Genomic DNA, 14,500 nt, shown 5'->3' with positions numbered 1-14,500 from the left:
AAAATAGCAAGTTCTTCCACTCCCTTATGAAAATGCCAGGAGTTAAATCCTCAGCTTGTAATTTTTTAGTCACGGTAAATGGGTGATTAAGCAATTCCTTCAATTCAGCCACCTGTGTCCATTGACCTGAGGGTTCGCCATATCTATACGAAACGGTTTTAGTTCAAGCAATCGCTCAATCATTAAATAAGTGCTGCCCCATCGAGTGGCTTGATCGACAATTGCCCCTTTCCCAGCACGTCTCTTCAAGATGGAATCAATTTTAGGGGTTCTGGTGGCAATAACCAATTTCCTCACTTTTCCAATCAGATTTCCAGCATGTCCCTCTTGCAGACTCTCTTATTGCCAGCTGCAGCGTATGCACAACTTTCTCACTTTCTCCAGCTCTGGGCCCAGGAATCGTATCCTGTGCAGGGCAGGCACCCCTCCCCCTCATCTCTCTGGTGAAGATGGCAGAAGACAGGACAGAGGAGGGGGGAGATTGCCCCCTGCAGTCTGGAGCCGGTGCAGGATGGGAGCACTGCAGCATACAAGTAAAATGCAGTGACTCTGGGCATCCCAGCAAAGTCAATGGGCTTCAAGATATGACTTTCAGACACATTGTTTTGTGAGGATCCATTTTTGGGCTGAATGAGCATGTCAGTTTGCGTGGCGTTTTTCTAATCTGCTTTTGCTATTCAAAACATTATCTATGAGCTCAAAAACCTTTCAGGTGATGCGGTTTTTTAAAAAGCTGATCTGCTTTTGCAGCTGAAAAACGCATCCTCAAAAAATGGAGGAAAAACGCTGTGTGTGAATGTAGCCTTAGATCAGGAATAGAACAGCCATTTATAGGACATTTCATAACTTTCCCAAATTCCTATGAAAAAATATTCAGCATATTCTGCATTGAACTACTGTACCAAATTTATTATATATTTTAGGAGTCGGTCCATTTTATACCGACTCTGACTCCACCAAAATGAGCACCAACTCCACGACTCCGACTCCACAGCCCTGACTCTGACCTCAGAACATTACCTGACTACGCTTTTGTCTCTTCCTTCCATTTATGACATACCCTCCTGGCTTCTGCCCTTGGACTCCTTGACTATCCTGATTCACGGCTTGGCCGTGCGACACGCCCAGGACCCCAGCGATGCAAGGCAACACTGCTAAACACCGTGTGATTATGCCTTGGGTATCAAAATTGACTTTTCAGAGTTTTTCCCTCTTACAGCTGGCCATTAGCAATGTATTGCCATATAGTCAACATGTGGTCTTTACTTATGTCTTGCATCCCCTTAACTTGTGTGGGGTTTTTTTAAATCTAAAGTTTCAAATGGCTGAGTCCTTCCTGCCATATACTTATGAGAGTGAGCATGTGTAGTCTACAGATGGCACATACTTGTATCTTTGTAATGTTCATTTCCATCTGTTTTATCACTTTGACTGCCATCAAAACAATGTCAAGGTTACACTTGACGATGAAAGTGCAGTTGGCCAAAACTGCTGACGATTTTTATTTTTTTCAAATAATATCAGATTCTGTTTTTTTTTTTCTTCTTCTTTATTATTATTATTATTGTATTCGTGGCTTTCAGCACCAAAGTGAACAGAGTAAACTTTTATCTAAGGCTGCATCCACAAGCTGATGTGGTTTACATCCATGGTATCGTATCTGATAATTGCTAAACTATAGACAGAAACGGCATATTTCTTCCATGAAGGTAATTTTTCTGTGTACAGCTGCAGGCGGAATGATAACCGGATTAAACTTTTCATTATAACCGGTTGGAATATGTATTCGCATTGAAGATGTTGAATTCAATTATAATCATGTGCTTCCAGCAAACCTTCAAATTACTCTGTTGCTATTTTTGCAGATCCAGTTGTGTATTTTGTGGAATTAAGTTACCTTTTCTTTAAAACTCAAAGTAATCAGGCATTTTTGATGTTTTTTTCTGTAAAGTTCCCTGATTGCAAAGTGCTATGTCTTGTTAATGGGCTGATTTAACCAGATGGTGCTCAGAAACTTCTGGATGGAAATGAATCCTGAAACTTGCGTTTTCATGATGTGGTTTGGGTTGCATATATAGAATGTTAGCACAGCTTTTTTAATCCTACCTATGTGATTTCCATTGCAGTCTAACAACCCCAATAACTGAGCATGTCGGCTGGGGTATACCCTCAGTATCCCACTCCAACATCCGGGATCGGCTTTACCCTGCATAACAATGGAGTCCAATTACTAAGCAGAAATTAGAATTTATTCTAGGATTATGGAAATAGATAAAAATAATAATCAACTGAGACTTCTGTTTAATATTGTATTATTAGGACAACTTTAGAAAAAAAATGTGAAATACAATTTTTTTTTATCTAAGATTTATTAAGTTTAAGAAAATGTAACATGTGCAACAGAAGCTGAAGCATACAGAGGGAAAGCGAAGCAAAATTTAATAAACATAGTCATTGCAGAACAAAGTAAATTTAGTTTGACACCTGGTGATAGGTGTGCGCTAATGGGGACGGCATACGGGGTAAGTGGGCTGATAAGTGGCATGGATAATGTGAGAAAAATAGATATGATGCGTAATAAATAATGCCCCCGCCTGAGGTTGGGATGCATAAATAGGCCTTGTCCAACACAGGAAAAAGCCGCTAAGGGTACGTTTCCACGATCAGGAACTGCTGCGGGTTTTGCGCCGCATATTTATGCAGAGTCAAACCCGCAGCGGCCAGATGTTACATCATAGTGGATGGGACATCTAGAAAATGGTGCGACCTGGTAATGATCGCTGGTACGTCACTACATGGTCGCTAGTACGGCTAGTACGGCCGCTAAGCCCCGCCCCCTGCCGCGCCTCCGCCGGTAGCTCCGCCTACCGGCGCATGACGCTGCATGCGTCCTGCGTCCCCTATCTTTATCACTGGGGGCGCAGGCCGTGCGCAGTATGCGTTTGGCGGCATATGCGTCCTTTTGACGGTGCGCCGACCTGCGCCAAACGCAACCTGCTGCAGTTTGGTTGCGCTCAGCGCACCGTCAAAAAGGCGCATGCGCCGCCAAACGCATACTGCCCAGTGATAAAGATAGGGGACACAGGACGCATGCAGCGTCATGCGCCGGTAGGCGGAGCTACCGGCGGAGGCGCGGCAGGGGGCTCAAAAGCGCTAGTGTGAAACTAGCCTTAGCTGTCAAACAGGCAGAGCTATTCAACGACGCAGCAAAAATCCGGCGATCCTTATAACGACCTCGTGGTCGTTGGGACCTTGTCACACAGCAGCTATTCTGACTACTCCCGCCTGCGTCCCTGAGTTCTACGTCGCCAACAAGGTCGCTTGTCGGCGTCAAACACAGCGATGCATGCTGGCCAGCGGGACGCCAACAATCCTAAAATGGCCTAGGTCATTCGAGCACGATCAGCGATATCCAGCAGGGGGGGCCGGTCGCCGCTGTGTGTCACACGTAGCGAGATCGCTGGCGAGGTCGCTGTTGCGTCACAAAATCTGTGACGTTTCAGCGATCTCGCCAACGATCTCGTTATGTGAGACGGAGCCTTTAGTAGTGGGCGAACTTTTTAAGTGCACACCTATTTCGGGCCTTAAATGCACAATTCTTTAATGCGTTCTGAGAGCCATTATATTTTAAATCTTCTGTCAACATAGTTGTATGAGTGCTTGGTTTGTTTGTTTTTTTACAACTTTTATTTTTTAACCGGTACCATTAGTGTACATATATACCCATAATAATAGTGTTTCGGTTTTTTTGTTATTGTTACGTTTGTTTTTTATGAAGTTGAACTGAGATTTATTCTACGGATGTAAAATTTTTGTTTTACTATTTTATTAATTTTGAACAAAAATTTGCACAATATTTATTTATTGAACTGGTTTTCTAAGGGCTTGTTTTTTCAGGACACCTTACAGTTTTCTTTGCTACCAAAGGAAGGAGGCATTAATGAGCAAAAAGAAAAAGCTACAATTCTGCTTCTATTTTTTATTTGGGGGCTATATGATCCCTAGAATGTGTTGGATTTAAGCTTATATCATGAAAAATGCAATACTCCTAAATGAAGTCACTTTCTTGTGTATCGTTAATCTGTTATTTTCAGAGTTGGCAGTGTCATACGAAAACCACAAGTGACTTTGCATTTATTACCTCATCAAGCTTGGTTGCTACATCAGGACAATCCAATGATAACAGGTATGATGTATGGAATTTCTTTAGGAAGCACTCCGATCAAAGTTTGTTTTCTCTTAATGTGCCTTTCTATTCAGTAAATTCTTATATTTTTCTGCTGTATATAGAAACAGGAAGTCTCTGTTCCCTGTATTTATCATTCCCCTCTTTAACTCCGGACCCAGCTGCTCCCTCCTCCCACCGCCAGAGAATTTAGCAGTGGCTCATGACTCATACAGGAAAAATAGCCTTCAGGATTAATATGGTCACTGTCTTGTTACACCAATAGAAACCTTTGATACAATGTTCATTGTACAAGTGCCTATGAGCATGTGCAGTAAGAAAATTATCAGATTGCAGATAACTACACAGGTAAAAAACCCCTCAGCATCCTGAAAGTCGGGACAGCAGTGTGAGCAGACTCTTCTTACCTCAGTTTTCCTGAAATCACAGTATTAAATCAGAAAAACAGTGTGGACACCAGTGTCAGCAGCCTCGTCTTCCTTCATCAGTCATGTTATATCCAGTATTAGATCAGATACACAGAGTTGACAGCAGTGTGAGCAGCCTCCTCTTCTTACCTCAGCACCCCTGGTATATCCAGTATTAGGTCAGAAAGAGAGGGTGGGCAGCAGTGTAAGCAGTCTTTTCTTGCCTCAACAGTCCTGATATATCCAGCATTTGATCAGAAACACACGTGGCAAGCACCAGTGTCAGCAGCCTCTTCTTATCACAGCTGTCCTGGTATTTCCAGTGTTAGATCACAGACACAAAATGTACGGCAGTGTGAGAGGCCTCATCTTATCTCGGCACTCCTTTTACCTCCAGTATTCGATCAGAAACACAGGATGGACAGCAGTGTGAGCAGCCTCTTCTTACCTCAGGAGTCCTGGTATCTCCAGTAATAGACCAACAATATAAAGTTCAACTATATTAAGCTATGGCACTTCCCATCAACACTAAATACTACTCCTTACTCATGGTAAAGGAAGAAAACATGAAGAGATCCATAAAATAATTATTTTTATTTAAAGAATCATATTAAAAACGCAGAACACCTCAAAAACAGGATCGGTAAGCAATCACAGCAATATCCCCTTATAGGTATTACAATATAAAGATATAGATATATTCCCAATATTATAGTTGGTACATAATTAATCATAAATATACCAAATCTCTATAATAAAGTGCAGTGCAATAAATATTCAGAGATTAATTGATATAAAGAATTATGACTATTAATAAAAGGGAATGAATCAAATAATTCCAACCTAAGGTAAGTACTAGTAAATATATATAATCATATGGATAGGGGAACCAAATACCTCTATTAGTGAATACAAATCCAACCTATGGTAAGTATATGGGGATAGGTAACTTCATTAGGGTTATATATAAGGGGATCCAATAAATCCAACCTAAGATAAATTCATGTGGGTAGATAACCATTTAAGGACTGAAAAAATCCAGTATCCCAAGTAATTATGCAGCAAACAATCAAATAGCTGAAAGATTATATAGCGATTCAGCGGGACCGACTACATAACTGAATTGTACATAAAAAACAGTTATAATCCTTTTCTAAATATTATTATGATAAGCAAAAATATCTATGAGCGAGGGCATGAAAAAATGAATAATAATGAAAGAAATTAATCATGTAAATTAATATAAATATAAGACAACACCGCGCATGCTTAAATAAGAACTGACTGCGATATTATAACAAAATACAGGATAGAATTCTTTTCTAATGAGCACAGGATGTATATAAATGGGTATAATACTAAATGGATAAAAAATGAATAATAAAAATTAAAAAAAATTAAAAATGGAGGCATATAAAAAATGGTGCCATAAAGTGCAAGTGATAAATATTAATAGTGATTAGTGCATATATATATATATATATATATATATATATACACACAACGACAAATCAAAGTCCAACAATAACGTGAGCAATCCAGGATGCTGTTAAAAAATTTTTTCTTTTTATTCATAAATCCATTAAAATGCAATGGTCCAAGCAGTTCAAAACAGCAATAACGCAGGAAAGTCGTGCAGATAGGACTACGCGTTTCAGCGGTAGAACCCGCCTTCTTCACGGTCCAGAATCTAATCTGCTTTCCAAACATGGAACCTTATATACATCCCACTCCCATCAGATTTCTATAATGGAGCATTTTATAATAAAATATAGTAAAGATACCAAAAAGGGCACGCACATTAATTCTTAAATTATTAATAAGTGCATAAAAGTGTATAAAAAACGAATACTAATATTAAATAGATAAGCCCCTAGATAGATAGAGAGATATAATGATATACACACATATATATATATATATATACTGTATACACAACCATAGATAATAAATAAAACTATAAACTCAGAGATTGGTGGAAGTGGAAACAGGCAGGGTGCGAAATATAAAATGAAATAAAATAAATAAAAAATGCAAATATTCATAAATTGTAAAACGTTGCCTTTATTAAGAATTGGCACAACATGCAAGTGCATAAACTAAGAAGGCACAATACCGCAATACATATATGGGACCATGTTGCAAAAAATCAACTTAATATTGAAATATAAAAACCTTTGATACTAAAGTACAATAGTGCTATAATGTGCAATTGTGGATAATAATCACTATAAGTAAATGTGCAATGTGAACAATTCAGGCTGAAAAAAAAAAAAGCCAAATGCAAAATAGAGGACGGGATTACCTGTTAAGCCAAATGTGTGATGCGGTGTGCCGTTATGACACGCCCCGATGCACGTTTTGGAATAGGTCTCCTTCGTCAGGGGGTTAGTTAATAGCTCAGCTAATAGTTATTGATAGTAAAGTTAATTCCGGGCATGAGACATGACGGCGCATGCGCCGCCAGCGCGACCTGGAAGACACAATGCTGCAGGCGTCATGTGACCGAACACTGCCGGGTGAGCCCGACGTGTCGGACACAGTGAGACGCCGTCGTCATGTGAACCACCGACGCATCAGGCAGCGCATGCGCTCTGCACAATGCCACAGATAACTAATAAATGATACTCAGGACGTGTCTTTGTATGAGGAACTCGTGTGAGCGATATTAAAGTATATTATAAATATTACTTGAAAATACCCCATATACATGTAGATGAAATAATATACTACATCACATAAAAGACAAATTGACGACAAGTGTTAATCACAATACATACCAAAAATTGCATCATAGGTAAAGTGTGCATATATAATGAAATAAATATATAATAAGCAATAGTAATCATAATGAACATAATTCATCATATAAATTAAACAGTGCATGACTAAAACCCAAAATTACAACATAATTATTAATAAATATAATCATAGTGCATACATAATAAACATTACATTGTGTATTAAAATGTGTTCTGCTTTTTTAATATGATTATGGTTGTTCTTTAATCTATAATTAAATAAAAAAAACTATTTTATGGATCTCTTCATATTTTCTTCCTTTACCATGAGTAAGGAGTAGTATTTAATCTCCAGTAATAGGTCAGAAACACAGAATGGACAACAGTGTGAGAGAACGCTTCTTACCTAAGCAGTTCAGGTATCTCCAGTTTTAGATCAGAAATAGGGTGAGCACCTGTGTGATCATCCTCTGCTTACCTCAACACCTTTGGTATCGCCATCATTAGATCAGATATACAGGGTGGACAACAGTATGAGCAGCCTCTTCTTCCCTCAGCACCCTGGTATATCCAGTATTTGATCAGAAAGAGAGGATGAAGAACAGTGTGAGCAGCCTTTCTATACCTCAGCAGTCCTGGTATCTTCAGTATAAGATCAGAAACAGAGGACTGTAGAGTGAGTGGCCTCTTCTTACCTCAGCACTCTGATATATATAGTATTAGATCAGAAACACAGGGTGGGCAGCAGTGTGAGCAGCCTCTTCTTACCTCAGCAGTCCTGGTATCTCCAGTGTTGCTGCACATCTTCATACACATGAAAAGATGGGGTGGCGTTCCCTACGGCACATGCTCACAGGCATCTATCTTATTAACATAGGACAGGTTTCTTGGCAGCCATCTTAATTCTATGGTGATCATGTCCATCGACAAAACAAGTGTGATTTGATAATGAACAGAGTTTGAGAAATTTATAATTACATTTCCTTTACACTTTTTTTATTTTTTTCTTATTTTTAGAGAACCCCTTCCAAGTATTAAGCTTATACTTTTTGACAAATGCTAAACATGTGAAACGTGTGAACATTTTTCCTTTACCTATTGGTTTTCGTACACAAAAAAAACGGTAAATAGCCACATGATGGAAAACAGCCACGTGTAAAAAAAAAAAAAAAAACTTCACATTTATATAACTAGTCCTCAATTTCACCCAGTAATTATTTCTAGCCATTTTGATATTGAGTATTATTCTCCATTGTGTCTCCTCCCCAGCTACACACTCTTGTAGTATTACCTGCTTTCTGAATTGTATTTGGTGTATTTTTTTCTATGGCACATTTGAATCCAGTAGTTGAATAAGGAAATAATTTGACAGCCCAGTTTCATATTCATGACTACTGAGGATTTCTCTGCTCGACATTACATATAGAATTCTGTATTTTGTAGCAAGATGTTTGTGATAAATACTTTTACACTCTATAATTATGTTCGCAATGTGATGATCTGTTTCTCTAATGTATTCAGCCCATGCTTGTAACGCTATACAAGTAAGATTGTTTCATGTCTATATTAAATTAGTAGTAATAATAATTTTTTTTGTATAGCTTTATCACACTCCGCAGCGCTTTACAGTTTGCACACATTATCATCGCTGTCCCCGATGGGGCTCACAGTCTAAATCCCTAATCAGTATGTCTTTAAATTGAGTTCATGGGTAAATTTGAAGGGCACTAACCTGTAGAATTCCCCTCTTGGTAACTGGGACAATGGCACAGACTCTAGATACAATGCTCATCTAGATCCTGCTGTGCTCTGTCACTGTGGCCTTAAAGTGGAAAATGAGTGGAATGATAACTAAGTAACCATTTCCATTCTCCATAACGGTCCGTGTTACCAGCAGTAAGTCAGATCTAACTTTACAAATAAAACATTATGCAATAAAAACTACCTTTCATTCTGAAACTGATCCCCATTACCTGTATTTTATTTCTTTCCTCTGTTTATTTTTTCCTTCTATCATGACAACTTATATTTAACTTTTTTTTTTTTGCTCAGAAATGTTTGTTTGTGGGACACATTAATATCATCAAGTAACAGTCTGGTTCATGGTAAGAAATAACTACTTCTCTATTTTCGTATATGACAACAGTTCTATATATTGCAGACTTACCCGATATAAAATAAAAACCTAGTGTCCTTTTGCAGACAGGGAAGGAGGAGGAAGATAGCCTTCTTCAGCCCCATGCCTTATAACCATTGTGTAAGACGGAACAGCACGTATAATTGGTTCTTTTTTTCTGGGCAATGCCATGTGCATAGCAATCTTATGTCGGTGCAGCTTTATGTTCCTAAATGCTGTCCAGGAACCTTTACAGTAGCCGATATGACCTTGTTACTGGTTACACTGTATGGGTGCCGCACTTCTTGATTCGTTTTGCTATTTGTCTTCTTAAATTTGGGATACTGTTACTTAATTGGAAATTCAAAGTAGACTTCGTTATTCCTACCCCTTGGGATAAGGATACTGTATTGGTGTAAATGCTATTGTGGCTGTTCATAGAATGGTAGAGTTGGAAGGGACCTCAAGGGTCATCGTGTCCAACCCCCTGCTCAAAGCAGGATTCACTAAACCATCTCAGACAGATGTCTGTCCAGCCGCTGTTTGAAGACTTCCATTGGAGGCGAACTCGCCACCTCTTGTGGCAGCCTGTTCCACTCATTCATCAGTCTTAGGCCGGTTTCATATTTGCGCTTTATAGCGCTGCGACGGCCTGCGCACGGCCGCCGCTAAGCCCCGCCCCCTGCCGGCTCCCTGCCCGCCCCATCTGGTCATCGCTGCCTACTAGCGCACATGGGCGCTTGCGATCTGTGCACCCTATCTTTAGCATAGGGTGCGCAGATCGTGCGCTGGCAGGATTTTGCCGTGCGCTGCGCACTTTTGAAGGTGCGCCGTGTGCGCCGAACGTAGCATGTTGCATTTCGCCGCGTACGGCGCACCTTCGGAAGTGCGCAGCGCACGGCAAAATCCTGCTAGCGCATGGCCAGCACACGATCTGCGCACCCTATGCTAAGGATAGGGTGCGTAGATCGCAAGCGCCCATGTGCGCTAGTAGGCGGCGATGACCAGATGGGGCGGGCAGGGGGCGGGGCTTAGCGGCGGCCGTGCGCAGGCCGTCGCAGCGCTATAAAGCGCAAATGTGAAACAGGCCTTACTGTCATGAGTCATTATTGCTCCCTGATGGTCATCATCATGCATCTGGCTCAGCCATACTGGCTGGAGCTACGTCATATGGGTATTGCAGCCTGGTGTGATGGTGACCCTAAGGCTAAGTGCACACGTAGCAGAAAATTTCTGCTTAAAAACCGGACTCCCTTCCCAGAAACCGCGCGTATTTTTCTGCACAAAAACGCGCGGTTTTTATGCGTTTTTTTTACGCACGGTTCCAGACCCATAGAAATAGCCAGAAATGAGGAAAAATCCGCAAAATTAATGAGCATGCTGCGTTTTTTTTACCGCAAAGCGTTTTTTTCATGGTAAAAAGCGCATCAATATGCACAAAAATTGAAAAATGCATAGAAATGAATGGGAAGCTTATTGTTAGCATTTTTATAGCGGATTTATTGGCAAATCCGCTAAAAAAAACGCTGTGTGTGCACACAGCCTAAACAATAAGAACTAGCTATTTGCACAGAGCCTTGTCTTGCCATAACTTATTACTGCTGTATCTCTGTTGCAATCTGCACAGTGAACATTCAGAATTACAGAAATGCTTAAAGTGAACCTGTCATAATGTTTGCTTATCCGCTGCAAGTGTGTTATGTGCCTTATAATTAGGATCCTATTGATCTATTCCATGTTCCCCTGCAGCCTGACAAACTGCTAAAAATGATCTTTATACACCTTGCTTGGTACACCGCGTCATCCGGTGTGTACAGATCAACCGCCGTGCCTGCTGCAAGCTCTGTACCCTAGTCCCTTCAATGAAATGTAGAGTGGCTGAGTTGGCAAGCTTCACAGCAGGTGCTAAATTTTGTCTGTACATGCACGTCACACCGCTCGGCACTGATTACCATACCGGGAGAGCGGTGTATAACATCATTGTTTTCGCAGTGTACCTGCCTGCAGGGGCACATAGAACTGAACAATGGGATCCTAATTATGAGGCTTATAACATGTTGCCTATAATTTAATAAGAAATCTGATGACCACTTCCTTTTAAATGTATTTTTCATAAACAACATTTATCACATGCATATAATTGACAATAATTATATTGCTTTGGGTCCAGCTGCTGAGACCCCCATTGAGCTTTAGTGCAGGTGTCCAAAGTCCCCTGTATAAATAGAGTAGTACTTATGTCAATTTGTGGTGGCACATGGTCGTCTCCACTCAACTCACAATTGATTTTCAGACCCTTGTTGTTGTGATTAGTGGGGTTCCTGAAGGCCAGACCACCGGTGATCATATCACCTATGCTGTGAATACATTGGTGTTTATGGGACAACCCTTTTGACTCCCATAATTTATTTTTTTATTACTATGAAACCTGTTGAAACTAGAAACTCTCCCTTTTATCAAACCAGAACTTTGCTACATCGTGACTTCTAGTTAATACTGGTCCTCCATCTTCCAGGCAGTTTTGTTTTGTAAAATAAACTGCATAAGTTCATATAGTATCAGTGAAAAAGAAGGTATATGTAATTTTGTCTGATTTTTATTTTAAGATTTTATTTTTTTTATCTCTTTAGCTTTCAACTGTCATGAAAACGGAGCTACCGTTCTTCAGTATGCACCAAAACAGCAGCTCTTGATAACCGGTGGCAGGAAAGGCTACATCTGTATCTTTGACATTAGGCAAAGACAACTCCTTCACACCTTCCAGGCCCACGACTCAGCGGTGAAAGCTCTTTCTCTGGATATTTCTGAAGAATGTTTTGTCACTGGCTCAGCTGAGGGTAACATGAAGGTAAGGTACAGAGATGTGCCCACATATGTCCATCTAGTTGTGTAATTCGTGATGGTTATTTTTGCTCTGTTTGATGCAGGTATGGAAGTTAACAGGCCATGGTCTACTTCATTCTTTTAAGAACGAGCACGCGAAACAGTCAATATTTCGGAATATTGGGGCAGGTGTCATGCAGATTGAAGTGGGAGAGAAAAAGCGAATCTTCTCCTGTGGAGCGGATGGCACTCTGAAAATGAGGATGTTGCCTACTGCATTGAAGACCCAGTCAGGCATTTTCGATATTCTCTAGCCACTTTAACATTTAAGCCTGTCTGCTCCTCCAAATGTTGATCCACTGATGCAAAACATGTAGGAAGATTTAGAAACTGTGAAGTTAGAAGCTGCTTAGGGAAGATACATACAAGGTTATTCATATTAAGAGCCAGGTTCTGTGCTGCTGAACAACATGGATATGCATGCCTGCCATATAGATCTGCAAAACCGAGGACATGAGGATTTCTCTGGTGAGCTTAGGGCACGAGTGCAAGTACTGCTGAACTTTTTAGCATCGTTCACACTCCTTGTTGAGATGCTATAGTTTACTTTAGAGTTAAATCAGCACACCATAAATTGCTGTAAACATTATGGGTTGCAGATTGATTACATGAGGGATAGACAAAGGACCAAAAGGGGATGCAGTGGTCTTTTGAGTTTACATGGTTTTAGTCATAAATGCCTGCAAGCATAAATCCACTTTACACCGCAGGAGAGTTACCGGAGCCAAATAACATATACACAGACCGTAGACTGAGCAAACGCCACCAAAAAAGTAGGTCTTTGACTTTGTCCCTGAGGTCCGTGTAGAAAGTAACATTTCAGAAATTGTTTCATTTTCTTAACTTTTTCAGCTGTTTACACATTCCCCAGACATTTCCTTCCAGACACTTGTATTTTTCAGAAAGCATGTGTATGTTCTCCTCAAATATCCATTCTAAATGAAGGTAATGTATGTGTTTACCGTCACATTCAGATACAACAACCAAGACAACTAGTAAAGAAATTTGCCTAAAATTCATTCATAGCTGTCTAGGGCAAGAAGAGCGGGTAATCATTCTTATCCTTGGTTGGGTATCTTTTTATTATTTTGTATTGCTTTATTTATTTTATGGGTATTAAACATTGTAATTTGCACATAATTTAACTGCTGTTTTTACCGTGTACTTTACTTTGCACATTACCACTTGTCCGTACGAAACGCTTGGCTTTAAGTCGTTCATTCATTGAAACCTACGTGTCGATTGTAGTGAACGTGATCATGGTTCTCTGCGTTCATGCTTAGTTTTTATTATTATTTTTTATGCATTTTTAGGGTTTGTGCACACACATGATTACACTCTGCCTGATGCCCATCTGTCGGGCAGAGAGCTGGACCGAACAGGATCTTGTGAGCACTGCTCTGATAGACATCACTGCAACACATTTTAAAATGAATGTCAGGCTTCCCGTGGCCAGATATTGAATAGTGGAAAGCGATATAAACTAATTTATTCCACAGCATATGTATAACTATGCAGAGTTGAATATTGTTGGCTTGTATAATACTAAGCAGTGTCGTCTTTTCTTGATGTAATTTATCTGTTGTAAACACAATGTTAATAAGCTACCCAGGACTACTTGCCGTCTGTGTACTACGTGTCATCCTCCAAGTTGTCCTATTATTTTTAATGCAGTTTTGTGTGTGTGTTGTACTGTAAAATATATTGGCATTTCATGCACCTTTCTCTTATAACTTTGCCTTCCTCGAAGATTATGTAAAGGTATAAAGTATGTATAGAAAGGAAAGAATCATTGTAGAGTCTACCTTTGTAAGTTAAATAAACCCCTTTTATTTCATGGATACTTGGTCTTGATTTCTTGCTGTCATTGAGGATAAAGAAACAAAATGCATTATATTTACTTATGTATGTGAACATGGGCTAAAGAATATTACTGTTGTTAGACTGGCCAGATGAAGTGGATCCTTTAAGGCTTAGGTCTGGGTGGCTACACATACCCCGGGCTTTAATGCAGTAAGCAGGAAGGCAAGTGTGCAGTGAGAACTTGGCACACACTGGAATTTCAGGAGCAGCAGGATGGATGCAGTGGAACCCAGCAGGGATGAATGCAAGTTTAAAACACAGGTAGTGGCGCAAACCAAGCATCGAACACTGGAGTCTTAATCCT

At 40.0% G+C, this 14,500-nt stretch overlaps 1 protein-coding gene across 2 annotated transcripts in view; it reads left to right on the top strand.

The window, feature by feature from the left end:
• Positions 1-14,174, top strand: part of DMXL2 (Dmx like 2) — a 224,507-nt gene extending 210,333 nt beyond the window's left edge. For both annotated transcript variants that reach the window (XM_073568443.1, XM_073568442.1), the window contains 4 exons: positions 4,095-4,186; positions 9,387-9,439; positions 12,081-12,298; positions 12,378-14,174. In XM_073568443.1, the coding sequence (XP_073424544.1) occupies positions 4,095-4,186; positions 9,387-9,439; positions 12,081-12,298; positions 12,378-12,587 (573 nt within the window). In that variant the 3' untranslated portion in view covers positions 12,588-14,174. The remainder of the gene's footprint in view (positions 1-4,094; positions 4,187-9,386; positions 9,440-12,080; positions 12,299-12,377) is intronic.
• Positions 14,175-14,500: the final 326 nt, after the last annotated feature.

Source organism: Dendrobates tinctorius, unplaced genomic scaffold, assembly GCF_039654945.1.
Source record: "Dendrobates tinctorius isolate UK_male_01 unplaced genomic scaffold, ASM3965494v1 ptg000022l, whole genome shotgun sequence".
Classification (NCBI taxonomy): domain Eukaryota; kingdom Metazoa; phylum Chordata; class Amphibia; order Anura; family Dendrobatidae; genus Dendrobates; species Dendrobates tinctorius.
This window is presented reverse-complemented; position numbering and strand designations above follow the sequence as displayed.